We start from the raw sequence: 21,715 nt of genomic DNA, 5'->3' as shown, positions 1-21,715 counted from the left end.
GAGGCAAATCCATAGAGACGGAAAGTAGATTAGTGGTTTCGAGGGGCTGGGGGGAGACAGAGATGGGGAGTGAGTGCTAATGTATACGGCATAGCTTTCTGGGGTGATGGAAAAGTTCTAGATAGTAGTGACAATCTCACAATATAGTGAATATACTAAAAAACACTGACTTGGGGACTTCCCTGGTGGTCCAGTGGTTAAGATTCCGCCCTTCTAATGCAGGGGGCGCAGGTTCGATCCCTGGTCAGGGAACTGAGATCCCACAGGCCATGCGGCGTGGCCAAAAAATGAAGAAACTAAACAAAATGAAAACCAAACAAAAAAACACTGACTTGTACACTTTAAATGGTTGGATTGTACAGTCTGTGAATTACATCTCAATAAATTCCACCTCAATAAATATGTTATAAAAATATACAAAGAGTCTTGCCTACTGGAGATCACACTGAAATGACAGTGATGCATCTCAGAAAGAATCATATGAATCAAGAGGCAATGATAAGAATGGATTCCTCCCCGGCTCTGGACCCCTCCATAGCTCCCACCTTCCCTCACCAACCTGGTGCCAGGACTAACCACAACCCCAGCCACACCCTGCACGTTCTCTAGCCTGGATCATGCTGTTCGTCCTGCCTGGAATGGCTTGCCCCACATTCTACCCCTGGACATCCTACCCGTCCCACAAGACCATCTCAAGGCCCTGAAGACCTGCACTGCCCTCTCCTCTCCACTCAGAATTCACTGTGTCCTCTGATCCCACGGCCCTCTATCCCTGCCACACTAACTTTTAGACCGACTGAATCAAGTCAAGTTCATGTCCCTCACTTGTCAGATAGGAAACTGACCATCAAAGAGATGGACAGGCCCCAAGTCACATGGCAGCAGGTGATGAAGCCACCACTACCTGCGGTTTCCCTGTTTGAGTGACAAGCATCCTGAACGCCACTCAGCTCCAAGGGATGCCGTCAAACCCCGCAAAGATGCCCTGGGTTTGGGAACAGACGCTGCAGAGAAGCTCAGTGGGTTAGTCATAACTGCTACTGGATTTTACTCCACTGTTTCTGTCCCACCCCCACCGTGCCAGAAAGGAAACTGCAACCGACTGGCAGCCGTGCCATGGAGGTGTGAAATGTCCTTGTCCTAAAGAGACCTGGAGCGGGGCTCAGAGTCTTGTGGCTGGGGTGATGTCCTCAGGACCCAGGTTTGGACCAGGCCCCACCTGCCCAGCCGGAGACAGGCCTGAGCTCTCGTGGGGCTCAGGAGGTTGGAAGGGGTACCCAGGGCAGGCTGGGGGGTGTGTGTGACGGCCCCAAGCTTCTCCCCCTGGCTTCTCTCCATCCCCCTGCTATGGTCCAGCCCTCACCTCTCTTGCCGGGACTACTGCAAAAGGTTCCCGACAGCCACGTCTGCCACCAGCTCCTTGTTCAAACTGTCCTCCATAAGCTCAGAGCTGATCCTGTCACTCTCCTGCAGAAACCCTGTGAAAGAATCCACATCCCTCACTGCTCAGCGTTTTTTGTGTGTGGCATTCTCAGCCCCGACGCTCTGGCACTGACGATTATCATCTGTTGTCTCCAATTGGCCTGTATCCGTTCCCACACATCTTTGGGCTGAGTCATTGCGATTTTCCTCTGGAGAAACTTCCCTTTCCCACTCTCTGTGAGTGTGGCTTAGATGGGTGCCATCTCCATGTGGCTCAGGAATGGATGACATGCATATTCCAACCTCAGACCACAAAGACTGATTCAGTGGTGGGCTAACAAGAGGCTCCCTGAGACTCTCGCTGAGAATCTGGGAAAGAAGCAATTTCTTTCTGCTGGGGTTGCAAAGCTGGTTGAGTACCAGGGGCCACGATATGGCAAGAGGCTGCTTGAGAATGACAAAAACACAGAGGAAAGCAAAGCTGAGAGAAGGTCTGAAACAAATTCCTGACAGCACCATTTGGGCTCCTGGAACCAGCTATATATACCTGAAGCCATCATTAACTCAAAGCTTTTAGTTATTCAGCCGAAAATTCCTTTAAAAAAAAAATCCTTAAACCATTTTAACTTAGGCTTCTGTCACTTTTAGCCAAAAGCAGACTCTAACCTCTCCCTTTTAAGACTTCTCTCCCTTACTTCCCTATCTGTAACCTGGAGGTTCTTGTCCTTCCAAGAACCTAGAAGTGTATGGCCTGAATTCACAACATACTTAATGACTGTGCTGGGACTAGAGCCAACCTGCTGGTAAGCTCCTCTGTCTAACCTCCCCCACCTGTAACCCAAGAGACCAGCACAGTGCCTGCAAACCAGCAACAGTCAATAAATATTTGTTGGAACAAGTGGCAAGCGCTGAGCTTTCCTGTAACGGTTCATTATACTCTTCTGAAACGGCACATCCATCTTCTACACCTACCTGTCAAAATCTTAGCATTATTATCACTGACATCCAGCTGAAGCAAGAGCTGGTCCGTGAAACTCCACGCCACCCCCACAGGATTAACCGCACTATCTCTGTGTTCCTGGCGCATTCTGGGGGCACATCTACGTGGGAGACACCTCTGGTGCCCCGTGTCACATCCTGGGCCCACCTGAATTTTGCTGCAGCTGTGGTGCAGTTCCATCCATGTGGACAGGGGCCCACCTCAAGCGCACACTGTATGTCTTTCCATTTTTGCTCCAGTATCTGCTTCACAAGCTCTGCCCAGGAGTGTTGGGGAGGTGACACCTCCGGGGGCCACTCTTAGCTAACTGGGGACAGGCATTTGTGGATAACTGTTCTAAGCCTTTCTTCTCCAGAAAGACAGTTCTGGGAGGTGTTCTATGGTGCTTCTCAGAGGTCCCAGCGGGACTGAGCTCCCACTGTGACCTCAGTGACACACCCTGAAATTCCCTTTTCCTCCTTCCCTCACTTCTCTGGTCTTTGGGATCACCTCACAAATTAACCTCCTGCCCAGAGTCCTTTTCTCAAGCTCTGCTTCAAGGGAACCCAGACTAAGACAACCTCTTACCACTAAGACAACCCCCTTCCACCTTAAGTGTGGCTGCTGGTCTCCAAATCTGTCTCCTGCACTGGGCTGTAAGCTGCTTGAACCTCCACAGCACTCAGCACAGTGCCTGCAGATAAAAAAGCAGACTTCTCTCTGCAGCTTACCTGGCCTGCAGCACTGGCCCCTGCCGACCTCTCTGACCTTATTCAGACCCTCTCCCTCATCATCAGCTTACACAACAGGCACCCTTGCCTTCTTATACTTTCCTGACTGCACTGCAATTTCTCCTGCCTCAGGGCCTTTGCACATGCCACACCCCCCCCCACCCCGCTTCACCTAGTTTACTTTCACTCATTCTTTTTTTTTTTTTTTTTTTTGCTGTATGTAGGCCCCTCACTGTTGTGGCCTCCCCCGTTGCGGAAGCACAGGCTCCGGACGCGCAGGCTCAGCGGCATGGCTCACGGGCCCAGCCGCTCCGCGGCATGTGGGATCTTCCCGGACTGGGGCACGAACCTGCGTCCCCTGCATCGGCAGGCGGACTCTCAACCACTGCGCCACCAGGGAAGCCCTTCACTCATTCTTTTGATCACCTCCTTGAGGAAGCCTTTTTGACTCCCCCAGACTATCATGGTAATAATAACAACAGCTAACACTTTAAATGAACTAACTCATTTAATTCTCATAACACCAATCTGGGGGTAAGTATTATTATTAGTATTCCCATTTTAGAGATGAGAAAACTGAGGTGCAAAGAGGCTAAATAATTTATCTAAAGACACGGAGTCAGTAAGGAACCAAGGCAGACTAGCTCTAGAGTCCACACAGTTAGTTACGCACTCCAGACCCTCCCTCAGTTATGGGACCTTCTGGCATCATCCCTCTCCTTTAGCATGAATCACCTTTTTTATTTTTTTTTTTTTATTTTTTTTTTTTTTTGTTTTTTTTTTGTTTTTTTTTTGTTTTTTTTTTTTTGCTGTACGCGGGCCTCTCACTGCTGTGGCCTCTCCCGTTGCGGAGCACAGGCTCCGGACACACAGGCTCCGCGGCCATGGCTCGCGGGCCCAGCCGCTCCGCGGCATGTGGGATCTTCCGGGATAGGGGCACGAACCCGTGTCCCCTGCATCGGCAGGCGGACTCTCAACCACTGCGCCACCAGGGAAGCCCTGAATCACCTTTTTTAAAAAAAATCTAGATATAATTCACTTACCATAAGATCCATTCTTTTTTTTTTTTTTAATTGGACGTGCCACGCAGCTTGTGGGATCTTAGTTCCCCAACCAGGGATCGAACCCATGCCCCCTGCAGTAGAAGCATGAAGTCCTAACCACTGGACCACCAGGGAATTCCCAAGATCCACTCTTTTAAAGTATAAAATTCAGAGAGGGACTTCCCTGGTGGCGCAGTGATTAAGAATCTGCCTGCCAATGTAGGTGACACGGGTTTGAGCCCTGGTCCGGGAAGACCACACATGCCACGGAGCAACTAAGCCCGTGTACCACATCTACTGAGCTTGTGCTCTAGAGCCCGCGTGCTGCAACTACTGAGCCCACGTGCCACATCTACTGAAGCCTGCATGCCTAGAGCCCGTGCTCTGCAACAAGAGACGCCATCGCAATGAGAAGCCCACGCACCGCAACGAAGGGTAGCCCCCGCTCGCCACAACTAGAGAAAGCCCGTGTATAGCAACGAAGACGCAACGCAGCCAAAAAATAAATAAAAGTTAAAAAAAATTAAAGAAATTCACAGATTTTTAGTACATTCAGAGCTGCACAACCATCATCACCATCTAATTCCAGACCATTTCCATCACCCTGAAAGAAACCCCGTACCCACTAGAAGTCACTCCCCATCCTCCCCTTTCCCCAGTCCCTGCAACCACAAATCTGCTTTCTGTCTCTATGGATTGGTCTATTCTGGACATTTCAAATAAATGGACTCATACGGTATGGGGGCTTTTGTGTCTGGCTACCTTCACTTAGCATATTTTTGAGGTTCATGCAAATTATAGCATGTCTCAGTATTCCATTCCTTTTTATGGCTGAATAATGTTCCACTGTATGCATAGATCATATTTTGTTTATCCATTCATCAGCTGATGGACACGTAGATTGTTTCCACCTTTTGGCTGTTGGGAATAGTGTTGCTATGAAAGTTTGTGTACAAGTTTTTATGTGGTCATATATATATATATATATATATATATTTTTTTTTTTTAATTTTTTTGCGGTAGCAGGCCTCTCACTGTTGTGGCCTCTCCCGCTGCGGAGCACAGGCTCCGGACGCGCAGGCTCAGCGGCCATGGCTCACGGGCCCAGCTGCTCCGCAGCGTGTGGGATCCTCCCGGACCGGGGCACGAACCCGTGTCCCCTGCATTGGCAGGCAGACTCTCAACCACTGCGCCACCAGGGAAGCCCTGTGGTCATATATTTTAAGTTTTCTTGTGCATATGCCTAGAATTGGAATTGCTGGGTCACATGGTATATTATGTGATTATTTGACTAATGTCTGTCTCCCATACTGGCTGTAAGCTCCATGTGGACAGGAACCAGTTCTCTATTTTATCCCCCATGCCTGCAACACAGTCAATAATTATTTGAAGAAATGAATGAATGAATGGCAGATGCCCATTAACCACCACCGAGCTGGACACCCTGGGCTAGAATGCTGGGAGTCCTGGGTCCCAGGCTCAGCCCTGCCTCTGCCCAGCTGTGTGTCTTCTAGCCAGCAGCTGGCCCTCCCTCGGCCTCCCATTTCTCTCAGGTGTAATGGGGAAACAGCAAGGCAGCCTGGCCCCCTGGAGCCAGCCTGCAGAAGCCAGCTTCCCACTCACCACAGGCTCCTCCTCTCCGTTCTGGCTGAGCTCGCCCTGCAGCTTCTCTCTCAGCTTCCCGAGCTCCGCCCGCAGGCTGCCCATCTCCTGCTCCTTGGTTTGCAGATCTGCCTCCAGTTCTACCTTCTGTTCGATCAGGGCCTTCCCCTGGGCCTCCACCACTGTGACGCGGTGCCGGAGGTCGTGGTTGATCTTCATCAGCCGGGTCTGCTGCTGCTGCAGCTGTCGAGAGAGGAAGGCTATTGGATGGGGCCGCCACATCCAGTAGCTCATGTTGTATACTGCACAAGAGCAAACCATCTACAGGCGTGCCATTCATACTGTAGATGCCTTGATTTGTTTGAAATTTGTTCACGTTCTTACAACTCTGTTGATGCCAGAGATGGGCAATGTGTATATTTACTAGGATAATTTTATGACAGATGGAAGACAAGTGTCTTGTTAGTATATTATGACAATTTCCCAACAGAGGGAAGTAACATACCTTGAGAAAGGGGCGTCTTTTTCTAATTTAGGCAGAGACACCGTATAGGTTCCCGGAGCAGCCTGAACCATGCTGGGGCATGACGGGGATGGGCTGGAGGAAGCCTCAGGGTCAGAGCAGAGGCTGACCGGGCCCTGGGACCTCCTTGGTGTGTGGAAAGAGTCAGGTCACTGGGCAGTGCCATGTTCCCTCCTACCGCTCCAGTGAAGCCTCGGCCGAGGGTCCTCCGCATGTCAACTGTTTCAGGGCTGGGCCTCTCAAACCGTAAGCAGGATCCCCACCCCACGGAGCCCATGGAGTGAGACCGACAGGGAGAAGGGGTGCTTCCTGAGGGGAGGATCCCATCTCGTGCTGGTACCCACTGGCCGGGAGGGCGGACACAGGGCCGGGGCTCAGCACTTACAGCCTCGACATCCTCGTTCTTCAGCCCGAGCTCCCGATCCTTGGCGCGGATCTCGTCGCGCTGTTTGTCCACCACCTCCTTCAGCTTCTTCATCACCTGCCGCTCCCGCTCCGACATGCCTGGGGTGGGGTGAGAGGGACCCGTGGGTGCGTCCACCTCCCTCCCCTGCTTAAACCATCTGGCGGCTCCCCACCGAGATGAACCTGCCCCCACCTCCTCCTGGACTCATCTCTGCTCGTCCGCCCCTCCATCCTTCCCCTGCTCATCCCCACCGCAGGGCATTTGCTGTTTCCAGCTTCTGCAAGTCCCTTCCTACCAACCTCCCCCAGGCTGGCTCCCCTTGATTCTCAGGTCTCAGCTCAAAGTCACCTCCTCCCAGAGGCCTCTCCTTCCCTGACCACCACCCTCCAAGTAGCCCCCTCCTCCCACCCCGTCCATCCCCTCACTTTTTACAGTGGCTAAGTGTCTGGTACATCCTTTCATCTAATGAAAGATGATACTGCATAGTGATTCAGAGGGTCGGCTCTGGAGATCAAACACTGGTTCTCCCATTTATTAATTGTGTGGCTTTGGGCTACCCAACCTGTGCCTCAGTTTCCACATCTCTAAAATGGGAATAACAGTACCTACCCCATAGGGCTGCTGCGAGGATTGCTCTTGTTAATACACATGAAGCCAATATTGAAGAAGATGTCTGGTACACAGCAGGTGCTCAAAGGGTGTTGTCTGTTACTTACTTGTTTGTTGTCTGTTCTCCCTGCCCCTCGTCCCCCAAGTATACGGTCAGCCCAGGAGGCAAGACCTTGCCTAACCTATTCACTGTGTATTCCCTGGACTAGCATAGTGCTTGGCACACAGTAGGTGTCTGCTCAGGGCTTTGGTGAATTAAGGAACGTGAGGATGGATGCTGTATTAGTTTCATGTGCTGCTGTAACAAATAACCAACAAATTTTGGTAGCTAAGAGCATCAGAAATTTATTTTCTCAAAGTTCCAGAAGGCAGAAGTTTAAAATCAGTCCAATATCGAGAGTTCCCTGCTGGCCTAGTGGTTAGGATTCCGGGCTTTAACTGCCGTGGTCTGGGCTCTATCCTTTTTTTTTTTTTTTTTTTTTTTTGCGGTACACGGGCCTCTCACTGTTGTGGCCTCTCCTGTTGCGGAGCACAGGCTCCGGACACGCAGGCTCAGCGGCCATGGCTCACGGGCCCAGCCGCTCTGCGGCATGTGGGATATTCCCGGACCAGGGCACGAACCCGTGTCCCCTGCATCGGCAGGCAGACTCTCAACCACTGCGCCACCAGGGAAGCCCCAAACTTGACCTTTTTTTAAAAAAAAGCAAAAGACAAGTGACAAAGTCACTGCAGCACTATTTACAATGGCCAAAAGATGGAAGTAACTCAAATGTCCATCAACAGATGTATGGATTAAAAAAATGTGATCTATCCAAATGATGGAATATTATTCAACCGTAAAAAGAAATGAAGCACTGACACAGGCTACAATGTGGATGAACCTTGAAAACATGATGCTGAGTGAAAGAAGCCAGACACAAAAGGCCACCTATTGTATGAGTCCACTTATATGAAATGTCCAGAGTAGGTAAATCCATAGAGACAGAAAGTAGACTAGAGGTTACCAAAGGCAGGGGGGAGGAGGGATTGGGGAGTGACTGCTATGGGTGCAGGGTCTCCTTTGCAGGTGGTGAAAATGTTCTGGAGCTAAATAGAGGTGATGATGGCACAACATAATAAATACATTAAATGATGTACTAAATGCTGCTGAATTGTATGCTTTAAAACTGTTAATTTTATGTTCTGTGACTCGCTTGTCAATTTTTCTAAAAGGGCAATCCAAATAGTAAATACATAATTTTAATTTGTTAAAAAAAAAAAGGCAAGTGACAATCCATACAGCATAATCCCTTTTATCTTAAAAACAAAACACATTCCCTGAAATGTCAACGCCAGCACTGTAGGAGCTTTTTCTTATTTAAAAACAACATGCAGGCTTCCCTGGTGGCGCAGTGGTTGGGAGTCCACCTGCCGATGCAGGGGACACAGGTTCGTGCCCTGGTCCGGGAAGATCCCACATGCCGCGGAGCGGCTGGGCCCGTGAGCCATGGCCGCTGAGCCTGCGTGTCTGGAGCCATTGCTCCACAACGGGAGAGGCCACAGCACTGAGGCCCACGTACCGCAAAAACAAAACAAACAAAACAAAAACAACACGCACATGGAATATGTGTGTAAATGCATAGAAAGGGATGGTTTTCCCTCTGGTGAGTGAGAAGGAGGCAAAGGGAATTTTCATATTTTTCTTGAGTTTTGTTTCAACTTTTACAACATGAATGAATATGTAATAGTTTCTATTGTTAAAGACCAAAACAATCACCAACACCCACAACCCCATATTGTCTGTCCCCCTCAATCTCTGCAAGAAGAAAACACCCTGAGAAGATTGAGCTGCTTGCCCCCAAATCTGCTAGTTAGTGGCCATTTGGAGCATAATCCGGGTCTCTTAGTACCAGACCCACACATTTTTCACTCCCCCAGAGCCAGAAAAGCGCCTTTGATACTGGATGGTGAGGATCACCAATGTTTATCAAGCACCTGCCGTCACCAGCTACTGGGCTCAGCGCTCACCGTGGAATAAGTGGTGCTCAGACCCCCTCGGATCCCCGTGTTCACCCCTCGCCCCTCTTCAGTGTGCTTTTGCTACTGACCAGGCACCCTGGGCTCCCTGGCTGGCAGGCTCTGTAAGGAAGTCCAGGCCCCGTGCCTAAGGGCAGGGCAACTCTGAGGCGTGACTCCCACTCCAGAGCTCGCTGCCCTGCATGGACTCTATTGGGCTTCCTCCTTTCCCCGTCCTGATCCCTTCACTTCCCCAGTAGTCTTTTCTAGGGCTGCTTCCTTAATAAGTCACCTGCAGAGGAACATCTTCGCCTCAGGTCTCCTTCTAGAAGATGCTGACATAAGCAGAACTTAACTCATTTTATCCTCAGAATACTTTACGAAGTAGGACCCCTGCTGCCCGCCTTGTATAGCCGGTGAACCTGAGGTGCACAGTAGCTTGTTAACTTTTACAAGGCCACACAGCTAATACCAGGATTCAAGCTCCGGCAGTCTGGCTCTAGGATCCACACTTTTTTTTTTTTTTTCTTTCACGTGGTGGTGTGTATCAGTGCTTTATTCCTCTTTACGGCTGAATGATATCTCATTACATGGACAGACCATCTTTTATTCATAGTACTTTTTAAACAATATTTATTTATTTATTTGCTTGCGCTGGGCCTTAGTTGCAGCATGTGGGCTCTAGTTCCCTGAGCAGGGATCAAACCCGGGCCCCCTGTATCGGGAGCGAGGACGCCACCAGGGAAGTCCCCAGAATCCACACTCTTGCGACCACTCTACTGCCTGTCAAAGTCTCACAGCCCAAGCTCCTATGTGATCAGCAAGTGTACTGGAGAGAATAATGTCCCCTCAAACTTCACATCCACCTGGAACCTCAGAATGTGACCTTACTTGAAAATAGGTCTTTGCAGATGTAATTAAGTTAAGGGGAGGTCAGGCTAAATGAGGGTGGGCCCTAAATCCAATGACTGGGTCCTTATAAGAGAAAGGAGAGGGAGAGTCAGACACACAGAGGAGGCCACGTGACAACACAGGCAGAGTTTGGAGTGATGCAGCCATAAGCCAAGAGGTGCCACCTGGAAGAGGCAGGGAGCTTCCTCCCCTAGAACCTTTGGAGGGAGCACAGCCCTGCTGACACCTTGATTTTGGACCCCTGGCCTCCAGATCTGTGAGAGAATACATTTCTTTGTTTGAAGCCTCCCAGTTTGTGGTCATTTGTTACAGTGGCCCCAGGAAACGAATACAGCAAGCATACGGAGAAAGTCCTATATAGAAGGTGCACAGACGATTTCTATTGAGGTGAAATTCAAATCAGCCACTCTCGGGTCCCACAAAAGGTTCAACTGGTAGGACAAAAGCGACGTAATTGCCCTCAGGGCTATCTTTCATTGACTAGTTCTGCGTTTGATGCTGTATGTATTTTTCTCAACAGTCCTGGGCGTCAGGAGTTGCCACACCCACCTTACAGGTGTGGAACCTGAGGATGGGAACAAGGTGACCCATTGGTAAGAGTGGGTCTGAGATTTAAACTCAGGTCCACCTCACTCCACAGCCCATTCCCCTTATAATGGACTGCTCTACCCAGACACATCTCCTAGAATATTCTAGCTCTGTGTGCCCAACTCAGCAGCCACCAGTGGCAACGGAGCACCTGAGATAGGGCACGTCCAAATGGACGTGTGCTGAAAATGTAAAATACACATCAGCCATCAACGGATGGGTAGATCAACAAAATGTGGTCTATCCATACAACGGGATATTATTCTGCCTTAAAAAGGAAGGCAATTCTGACACAACTACAGCATGGATGAAACTCAAGGACATTACGCTCAGTGAAATAAACCAGTCACAAAAAGACAAATATTGTATGATTCCACTTATGCGAGCTACCTGGAGTAGTTCAAAATTATAGAGACAGAAAGGAGAATGCCAGTTGCCAGGGGCTGGGGGAGGGAGCAATGGAGAGTTATTGTTTAATGGGGACAGAGGTTTACATTTGCAAGATGAGTTCCAGAGTCTGGTTGTACAACAATGTGAACATTCTTAACGCGGCTGCACTATACACTTAGAAATGGTTAAGATGAGAAAATTTTTTTAACCTCTTTATTAGAGTACAATTGCTTTACAATGGTATGTTAGCTTCTGCTTTATAACAAAGTGAATCAGTTATACCTATACATATGTCTCCATATCTCTTCCCTCTTGCATCTCCCTCCCTCCCACCCTCCCTATCCCACCCCTCTAGGTGGTCACAAAGCACCGAGCTGATCTCCCTGTGCTATGCAGCTGCTTCCCACTAGCTATGTATTTTACATTTGGTAGTGTATATATGTCCATGCCACTCTCTCACTTTGTCCCAGCTTAAGATGAGAAATTTTACGTGTATGTTACCACAGTAAAACACACATATATATATTTTATTATATATAAATGAATAACCCACCAGATTTCAAAGACTTAATATGAAAAAAATGCAAAATACCCTACTGATAATTTTTATTTTAAAAATTTAAAATTTTTATTTATTTCTTTCGGCTGCACCATGCGGCTTGCAGGATTTTAGGTCCCTGACCAGGGATTGAACCCAGGCCCTCAGCAGTGAAAGCACAGAGTCCTAACCACTAGACCACCGGGGAATTCCCCCCAACTGATAATTTTTGTTTGTTTGTTTGTTTGTTTTGCGGTACGCGGGCCTCTCAGTGTTGTGGCCTCTCCCGTTGCGGAGCACAGGTTCCGGACGCGCAGGCTCAGCGGCCATGGCTCATAGGCCCAGCCGCTCCGCGGCATGTGGGATCTTCCCGGACCGGGACACGAACCCGTGTCCCCTGCATTGGCAGGCGGACTCTCAACCACTGCGCCACCAGGGAAACCCCCAACTGATAATTTTTAAATTGATTACATGTTGAAGGATGATATCTTGGATCTACCGGGTTAAATAAAAATATTAATGAAATTACTTTCACCTGTGCTTTTTACTTTCTTTTAATGCCACACCTAGAAAAATCAGAGTCACATCTGTGGCTTGCCTTACGTTTTTTCTGGACGGTGCTGTTCTCAGCTGCCCTTCCGAAAATGGATACGTGGTCAGTTTTCATCCTCTCCTGTGACAGAGTTGTTTGTCCAGAGCCCAAGAATTTTTTTCCAGACGATTGAGTGTACCTCTGCACCCCCATGCCCCCAGTCCAACTGCTTCCATAGCTGTAATTCATCTCCACATGTGCTAACTAGTAGTTTCCAAGTGCTGACGAGACGATTTCCAAATACAAGAAGTAGGGAAGTGCTTTTTAATCTGGAGACTTCCAGGGACGGGGAGACAGGAGACTGGCAGGTGCTCTGAGCGCACTGCCCAGTATTTTTTTTCTTTTTTTTAAATTAATTTTTATTGGAGTACAGTTGCTTTACAATGTTGTGTTAGTTTCTGCTGTACAGCAAAGTGAATCAGCTCTACGTACACATATATCCCCCCTTTTTGGATTTGCTTCCCTTTTAGGTCACCACAGAGCACTGAGTCGAGTTCCCTGTGCTCACAGTAGGTTCTCATTAGTTGTCTATTTTATACACAGTGGTGTATATGTGTCAATCCCATTCTCCCAATTCATTCTACTCCCCCTTCCCCCCTTGGTAGCCATACGTTTGTTCTCTACGTTGCCGTGCCCAGTATTAATGGCTGGGAAAGCAGCGCTGTTCCGGTCAAGGCTGGCTGTTCTAAGCGGGCATCTCAGCCCACTCACCCCCCTAAATCCTGTGTTTGCACCTAGGCCTTGCCCCACTGCCTAAGTGGGGCCAGACACACAGTCTAACTTCATGGGCTGCACCTCCTCCCAGGGACCCCTCGGCCCAGTGTCTGTTCCTCTCACAGGTGGAAGACATGCTTTTGCCCTTATTGTGTTCCCATGGCTTCCCAGGCAAAATAAAAATAACTGTGAAAGGCATTCCTGGCATCTGCCCAGTTTCTCCACTCGGGTGAGGGCTGCTGTCGAGCTGAATACCGGAGGCTCCCCGAGCTCACCCCCGGGAGCTGGACCCACGCGAGATGCCAATTAAGTGCGTCTCAGATGGCACCCGTGTGGGCTGTCTGATGAAGAGCTCAGCAGGGATGCAGAGAGCCGAGGCCAAGCTCTCCCACATGGGGGGTGCCGTGTGCACACACATGCAACCGAGCACCGAGGAAGCGGCTTAGGGTGTTCAGGCCCGTGCCTGGGGGACCTGCGGCCTCCAGGGCATCACTGGGGTAGGCAGGGGGAGTTCCAAGGTCACCCCTGGCGGCCTCTGGGTGCCCTGCAGAAATGTCACAGACCAAAAGATGGCTATGGGGACATCCCTGGTGGCGCAGTGGATAAGACTCCACGCTCCCAATGCAGGGGGCCCGGGTTCGATCCCTGGTCAGGGAACTAGATCCCACATGTGTGCCACAACTAAGAGTTCACATGCCGCAACTAAGGAGCCGGCAAGCCGCAACTAAGGCCCAGCGCAACCAAATAAATAGTAAATATTAATAAATAAATAAACAAAATAAAATAAAAACCACCAGACCATAAGGTAGGATTCCAAACGATATTAATTAGGGAGACGACTAACATTTAAAAAACAACGATGGCTGTGAGCACCTCACTAAGTTCAACAGAGTTACCACAGGACTCAGCAATTCCATGCCGAGGTATATACCTCAAAGCACCGAAAACACATGTCCACACAAAAACATGAAGGTACCAGAACCTTCACAGCGGCACTCTTCACAATAGCCAAAAGTTGGAAACAACTCAGCGTCCATCGGTGGATGAATAGATAAATGAAACGTGGTCCAAACAGACAACGGAGTGTTACTAAGCCATAAAGAGGACGGATGAACCCTCTCAGCCTGTTTTCCTCCTCTTTTCAAAGAGGAGATTGGATTCGATAACAACAGCTCATACTAACAACAGTTAACACTTGCTGAGTGTGGGCACCAGGTACTATTCAGTTTACACGTATTAATTCATTTAATCCTCACAACAACTTTATCAGGGAGATATGGTTATTTCCCCCATTTCTACATGGGGCACTTAAGGCACACCAAGGTCAAGTGACTTGATCAAGGTCACTCAGCCAGTGAGTGCTGGGTTAGGATTCACACCGGGCAGTCTGGCTCTAGCACCAACACTTATCACCGCTACGACTTTTGTTTTCACTGCACGACTCACATCTCAACAAAGGAAACCCAAGGAAAAGAGGATGCCAGCACCCAGATCAAACATTTCCTTTTTCCTTGGTCCCTACGGTCCTTATACAGTGTGCTACTTTATTCTCACAGAGTGGTAAACACGAGTTCTGAACTTCAGGCCCCCACGGAAGTCCACCCCCTTCCCAACAAACGTGAGGAGGGGGCTTGTATAGGGACCCAGTAAGTTTACCCAGACTAAAGAGTTGGGCCTGAGATTCCTTGCGATCAGGGCCAGCTTCTGAATGAGGAGGAGGCTGCTGGGGGGCCCACAGCTGATGCAGCCCACGGGGGCCCAGACCAAGCCCCTCTGTCTGTTTTTGCTTCTCTAGCACCAGCAGAAGGCCTGGAGTCAAGGTTCTAGATAACTGTTCGTAGGATGAATGACAGTAGGGGGACTCCAGCACCATTCAGATCTGGGTGGCCACCCTGGGTTGCTCATTGTTAAACGTGTACCCGTGACAAGCACCTCAAATTTCTTCCCAGCACACTTAGAATAAAATCCAAACCTTGGCCTCTAAGGGGCTATGTGATCTGACCCCTGCTGACCCCACTGACCTCATCTTTAACCACCCTTGGCCTTGATCATCTTCTGTGACACTGGTCTCCTTGGTTTCCATAAACAGTCATGCCCCAGGGCCTCTGCACCTGCTTTCCCCCCAAGATATTTGCATGGCTCACTCCATGACTTCATTAGGGCTCAAATGTCACCTCATCAGAGAGGCCCTCCTTGATCACCATATCCAAAGAAGCACCCCACCAAGCCACCCCTATCATATCCCCCCCAGATTTTTAGTTCTTCCATAACCCTGGTCAGAATCTGGAACTGTGTCATCTGTCTGTTTACATAGTTATCACCTATCTCCTCTGCACTAGAATGTAAGCCTCCCGAGGGCAGTGGCTTTGTCTTGCCCAATGTGTATACCCAGTGCCTAGAGAAGAGGCTGGAAAAGTGAGGACTCTTGAACAATTTGTCAAATGAACCTCTCGGTTTCATCACCTGTAAACCAGGCTACACAGTGTCTCTCGGGCAGAGTGATGGTGACATGAGACACCATTGACACCACATGACATGAGACACCATTGCTTGGGGACCACGCTCCTGTCACTGGTGATGCCGGTGGTGGCAGTGGAAGAGCCTTCCCCTCACCTCCCACGCTGGCCCCTCCTCTTACCTTCATGCTTCTGGAACTCCTCCTCGGAGAAGCTGACGTCCTTGTGCGAGAGGTTGGTCATGAGCTGCTTGTTCTCCTCCTGCAGCTGGGCGATCTGGGAAAGGAGGTCTTGCGCTTCCCCTCGCCACACGTCCTCCACCAGCTCCAGCTCCTGTGGGGGAGAGGGGCCGGAGTGGGGTCACAGCCTGCCCAGGGCAGCAGCCTTACCCCCCTGACCCTCGGGAGCAGCTCAGGGTTGCTGGGGCTTTGGGTTGTTCCCTTCTCCATGAGAACCAAGCATCGGCAGGTGGGCAGATCAGGCCATCAGTAGCCCACATGGCAACTTTACGAAAAATAGAAGGCGTCCTTCCTCTGGGCAAGGTGTGCATTTATGCATTTAGGACCTGGTCAAGTTAGAAGTGCCCTGAAGACAACAATGGCATTGGAACTGTACCTTCTAACTATCTAGACAGGAGAGAGAGGGTGGAGGGGCAGCCCCAGGCTGCAGGGACCCAAACATACCAATCTATCTAGGGAGGTCATGTCCCTGATCTTCGGACAGACCCTCCATCAAGACAAACCTCTCTCCAAGGGAGAAAGAGGCTGCAAAGATCCCAGGGACACCACCTGGCCCCGGAGCTCCCTGTATATCTGAAACAGGAATCTCTTCAAGCAGACTTGGACGACTCACTTTACAAATCTGAGGCTGTTTCCCTTAGTTGGGGAGCCCTACTATAAAAGCTCACAGTGAAGAAAACAAACACTAATTTGAAAAGATACATGCCCCCCTATGTTTACAGTAGCATTCATTATTTACAATAGTCAAGACACGGAAGCGACCTAAGTGTCCATCAACAGACGAGTGGATAAAGAAGATGTAGTACATATATACAATGGAATGCTACTCAGCCATAAGAAAGAATGAAATCTTGCCATTTGTAACAACATGTAGGGACCCAGAGAGTATTATGCGAAGTGAAATAAGTCAGACAGAGAAAGACAAATACCATACGATCTCACTTATTTGTGGACTCTAAAAAACAAACCAAACGAACAAAACAAAATTAAAACATTCTTAGATACAGAGAACTAACAGGTGGTTGCCAGACGGGAGGCGCTGGAGGGGGAGTGAAATAGGTGAAAGGGATTAAGAGGTACAAACCTCCAGTTACAAAATAAATAAGCCACAGGGATGTAACATACAGCATAAGGAATGTGGTCAGTAGTATTGTAACAACTTTATACAGGGACAGATGGTTACTAGACTTATCTTGGTGATCATTTCACAATGTATGCAAATGTTAAATCACTGTATAGCACACCTGAGGCTAATATAATATTGTGTCAACTGTACTTCAGTAAAAAAATAAAATAAAAAAATAAAGGCTCACAGGGTTGAATAAACAAGATGTCTATAAAAGTTATTTTGTGGATGGCTGTAATGAGAGAAACACATAATAACAAGTGTTGGCAGGAATGTGAAGAAACTGGAACCCTGTGCATTGCTGGTAAGAATGTAAAATGGTGCAGCCGCTGTGGAAAACAGTCTGGCAGTTCCTCAATCAGTTAAACATAGTTGCCCTATGACCCACCAATTCCACTTGTAGGGTCTGAGAAATGAAAACATGTGTCCACACAAAAACAGGTACATGAATGTTCAGAGGAGCACTATTCATAATCGCCAAAAGGTAGAAACCACCCAAATGTCCATCAGTTGATGAAAAGATGAATAAAATGTGGTGTATCTGGAATATGATTCAGGCAAAAAGGGATGACATACTGACATATGCTACAATTTGGATGAACCTTGAAAACATGATGCTGAGCAAAAGCAGCTGGTCACAAAAGGGCACACAGTGCTTGACTCCATTGATGGGAAATGTCCATAATAGGTAAATCCATAGATACAGAAAGCACACTGGCAGCTTTCTAGCGGCAGAAGGGTTGGTGGGGAGTGAGGAATGACTGTTAATGAGTCTGTGTTTTCTTTTCGGAGTAATGAAAATGTTCTAAAATTGATTGTAGTAATGGCTGCACAGCTCTGTGAATAAACTAAAAACCACTGAATTGTATGCTTTGAAAGGGTGAATTGTATGGTATGTGAATTATATTCAGTAAAACCGTTGTCAAAAAAAAAGAGAGGTATTTTGTAAAATCATAAACCGTATAGAATGCTGGTTTAAAGCATGGATACTGGAGCCTGTTGACCTGAGCTTGAACTCTGTTTCCGCCACTCACTAGCTGATCTCGGACAAGTTATTCAACCTTAGGGTACCTTGGAAATGAGGAATACAGTGTTTTATCTACCCCCGGGGGGTGTCATGAGGATTAAATGGTTAATATATGTAGATGTTTGGAATAGGGCCCAGTACCCAGAAAGTGCTAAACATATGTCTGCTGATTTCTGGTCCTCCTACAGCCCATTCCAAGCTGGCCCAGGTGGCCGGATGTCAGCATCGCCTCCTTTCATCTTTTAAATAGGTGCCTAAATCCCATCTCCTTTGTCAGGAAGCCTGCTGCACTGGGGAAATGAGAGGGAATAACTAAGTATTCGCACAGCTGCTTCAAGGTCACCAGGGGAGGTGAAAGGTGGGGCCAGAGGGCGAGAGTGGTGGTGGAATGATGAAGTAGCCACGGGACCTTCCCACAGGCAGGTGTGGGCTGGAAGCAGAACCAGGCTCCTCTTGCCCTGGTCCTCTCTGCTCCCACCTGACACAGGCTGAGCACACAGAGGGTCCCAGTGCTGTCTCAAGTGTAACTGGCTGGGGTAGGCGGAACAATGGTCCCCAGAGAGGTCCACATCCTAATCCCTGGAACCTGAGAATATGCGAATTTACACGGCAAAAGGGATTTTGCAGATGTGATTCAGTTAAGGACCCTGAGATGGGGAGATGCTCCTGGGTTATCCAGATGGACCCAATGTAATCACAAGGGTCCTTAAAAGTGAAAGGAGGCAGGAAGTGCAGAATCAGAGACCACGTGGCGACTTCCCTGGTGGTCCAGTGGTTAACACTCTGTGCTTCCACTGCAGGGGGCGAGGGTTGTCTCCCCAGGTCGCGAAGCAGAGATCAGAGTTAGAGATTTGAAGATGCTACGCTGATGACTTTGAAGATGGAGGAAGGGGTCACAAGTCAAAGGATACAGGTGGCTCCCAGGAGCTGCGAAAGGCAAGGAAATGGATTCTCCCCTAAAGGTGCCCGCAGGAATGAATTTCCTGACACCCGATTTTAACCAAAGTGAGACTCGCTTCTGACTTTTGACCTCCAGAATTTTATCCAGTATTACCCATACTGATATTATTCATAATATCATGGTATCCAATGTGATAATAAATTTGTGTGATTTTGAGTAAGTTTGTGGTAATTAGTTATAGCAGCAATAGATGAATACAGACTTTAATCCTCAATTCTTTTTTTTCTTCTCTCAATAAACTAAAGTTGATGCTGGGGGAGCTGGTTCTTGCCTCTGAGCTGACCAGGGAGAATTTGATCTTGCCTCGATACCAGCTAAAAAGGCTCTTCCAGGAAGTGGCCCCTGACCGATCACCTCGTTAGCCTCCTCTCAGCACTGTCTTCTAACTCCTTACGCTGGCCTGTGAGGCCCAGAATTAGCAGACCCCTGTACCTCCCTGACCTCATCTCCTACCCCTTTTCCTCACTCGCTCTGCTCTTGTCACACCAGCCTTCTTTGTTCCTTGCACACACCAAGCTCACTCCTACCTCAGGGCATTTGCACTTGCTGCACCTCCTGCCTAGAATGCCCCTCCCCCAGATCTCTCTATGGCTGGCACCTACACTTCATTCAGATCTCAGCTCAGATGCCACCTCCTCAGGGAAGCCTTCCTGACTGCCCCATCAACTAGACACCATCCCTGGCCAGTCTCTTTTATAGTTCCCTGTTTTATCTTCTTCATGGTACTTATCATAAGCTGAAATTTTTTAGAAGTTAAAAAAAATCTATCTCCTCACACTAGAATCACACCATTCCATTAGAGTAGCCACTAGCCACATGTGTCTGCTGAGCACTTGAAATGCTGCTGGTCTGAATTGAAACATGCAGTGAGGGTTAAACACTCACTGAATTTCAAACACATAATAGGAAAAAAAGAATGCAAAATACCTTATTAATAATTTTTTTGTAACTATGTGTGGCGATGGATGTTAACTAAACTTATGTGGTAATCCTTTTGCAATATGTACATACTTGGTCAAATCATAATGTAAGCCTAAAACAAATACGTTATATGTCAATTATATCTCAATAAAAAATAATTTTTTACATTGATTACAGGTTGAAATAATATTTTGGAACGACTGGGTTTGATATGTTATTAAAATGAACCTCATCTGGGGAATTCCCTGGCTGTCCAGTGGTTAGAACTCTGCGCTTTCACTGCCAAGGGCCCGGGTTCAGTCGCTGGTGCGGCCAAAAAAATAAAAATTAACGTCATCTGTGTCTTTTTATCAATGTGACATTCCACATTATATATCTATGGGACAGCACTGCACTAGAAAGTCAGGTCCTTGAGGGCAAAGACCTTACCTGTTGTGGTCACCACTGTCGCCCAGAACAGTGCCTGGCGATTAGTAGGTACTCAATAAATATATCTGTTGAATGAATAAATGAACAACGTATGCTGTTTATATTATATGCACTTGTATCTGCACAGCCACTGCTTTCTAAAGTCTCTTTGTGTGTTTTTCCTGTCTTCCCTGTTACCCACCCACTGCCTGAGATGAGGACCTGGTTTTCCTTTCCCTTTGCATCACCCAAGTCACCTCGAAAGGCACTTTGCAAGCTGCAGTCGGTCAACAAGGCTGCAGATGGAGTAACCAGGTAGAACATGATGAGACTGTGGCCTAGGTCTGAGTGATGAACAGAACTGAGTCCGGGGATCTTTTGGGAGGAAGAGTTGGTGGAAGAGAGGGTGCATGCTTTACTGGAGCCATATTTGTCAAGAGAAAGAGAGAGAGAAGGAAGAAAAAAAGGAAGGAAGGGAGGGAGGGAAGGTGGGAGGGAGGAATGAACGGATAGACAGATAAGACGAAGGACAGGCTAAGATTTCTGTGGAAATAACACCTTGAAGAGCCTTTGAGGCTTACGGGGTGAGGGGAATCAGACGAGTCTCTCTTGATCCCAAGAATATGAAGTAAAGGGGACTGAAGCGGGGATGGGGAAAAAAAGGATTTTGTCCTCCGAATTAGAAAAGATGATCCTCTGTATTTACAAATGAGCCCTGGCTTTGAACACACTGGTGTTTACTTCCTGGCTGATAGCATTCCAGAAGTGACAAGTGCAGCTGGCTGGGAATTCCACCTGACTCCAGGCCTAGTGGCCTCCAATGGCTCCCAAGGGTGTCTGCCAGTCCAGCTGCGGAAGAACTAAAGTGCTAGGGGTGGGGACGTAGGTGCCAGGACTTCTTGTGTGACTTGGGCTAAGTCCCTTAGTCCCTGTCAATAAGAGGCAGTTGTATGAGAGGATCTCAAGGTCCCTTCCTTCCCCAACCCCCCGGGAGAGATGGAAGGATCTGGGGTAGGAGTAGGGGTATCTGGGGTGGGGGTGGTGTCTCCAATATCAGCCTAAGAGCCCTCGGTGAAAAACTCTCCCAGCCTAAAAACAATAGTTAACAGTGGTAAGGCCCTCGAAATGGCCCAAATTTTGTCCTGAGCACTTTAATTCTCACCACAATCCTATGAGATAGGTATTATTATTATCCCCATTTCACAGCTGAGGAAACTGAGGTACAGAGAGACTAGGTGACTTGCCCAAGATCACACAGCCCATGAGTGACAGGGCTTGAAACCAGGCTATCTAGCTCCCAAGTCCCTGCTCCTGGGAATCTTGACATTAATTACAGGGCAGGGACATTTTCAAGCTCCCAGTGTGATCCTGGAAACTTTGCCTAAGGCTTGGGAGCTTGAATTTCCTACCTGACCCCAGGGCATAGGGACCTTTGAGGACAAACACAATCAAACCTCCAAAACACTAGTTCTCTTAATCACCCAGGGGTCTGCCCTTAGGTTAAGACTGCAAACACAGCCGGGGCTCTGTTCC

The 21,715-nt window shown here is 48.4% G+C and overlaps 1 protein-coding gene across 2 annotated transcripts in view; it reads right to left on the bottom strand.

Moving 5' to 3' along the window:
* The window catches only part of RILPL1 (Rab interacting lysosomal protein like 1), a 40,039-nt gene that overhangs the window by 16,310 nt on the left and 2,014 nt on the right, over positions 1–21,715 (bottom strand). For both annotated transcript variants that reach the window (XM_081252374.1, XM_081252373.1), the window contains exons 2-4: positions 15,683–15,833; positions 6,686–6,804; positions 5,799–6,020 (exon numbers count right to left, since the gene is read on the bottom strand). In XM_081252374.1, the coding sequence (XP_081108500.1) occupies positions 5,799–6,020; positions 6,686–6,804; positions 15,683–15,833 (492 nt within the window). The remainder of the gene's footprint in view (positions 1–5,798; positions 6,021–6,685; positions 6,805–15,682; positions 15,834–21,715) is intronic.

This window comes from Mesoplodon bidens (genome assembly GCF_964165515.1).
Source record: "Mesoplodon bidens genome assembly, chromosome: 13".
In the NCBI taxonomy this organism is placed as follows: Eukaryota; Metazoa; Chordata; class Mammalia; order Artiodactyla; family Ziphiidae; genus Mesoplodon; species Mesoplodon bidens.
The sequence above is the reverse complement of the archived record's forward strand: the minus strand, read 5'-3'. Positions and strand labels throughout refer to the sequence as shown.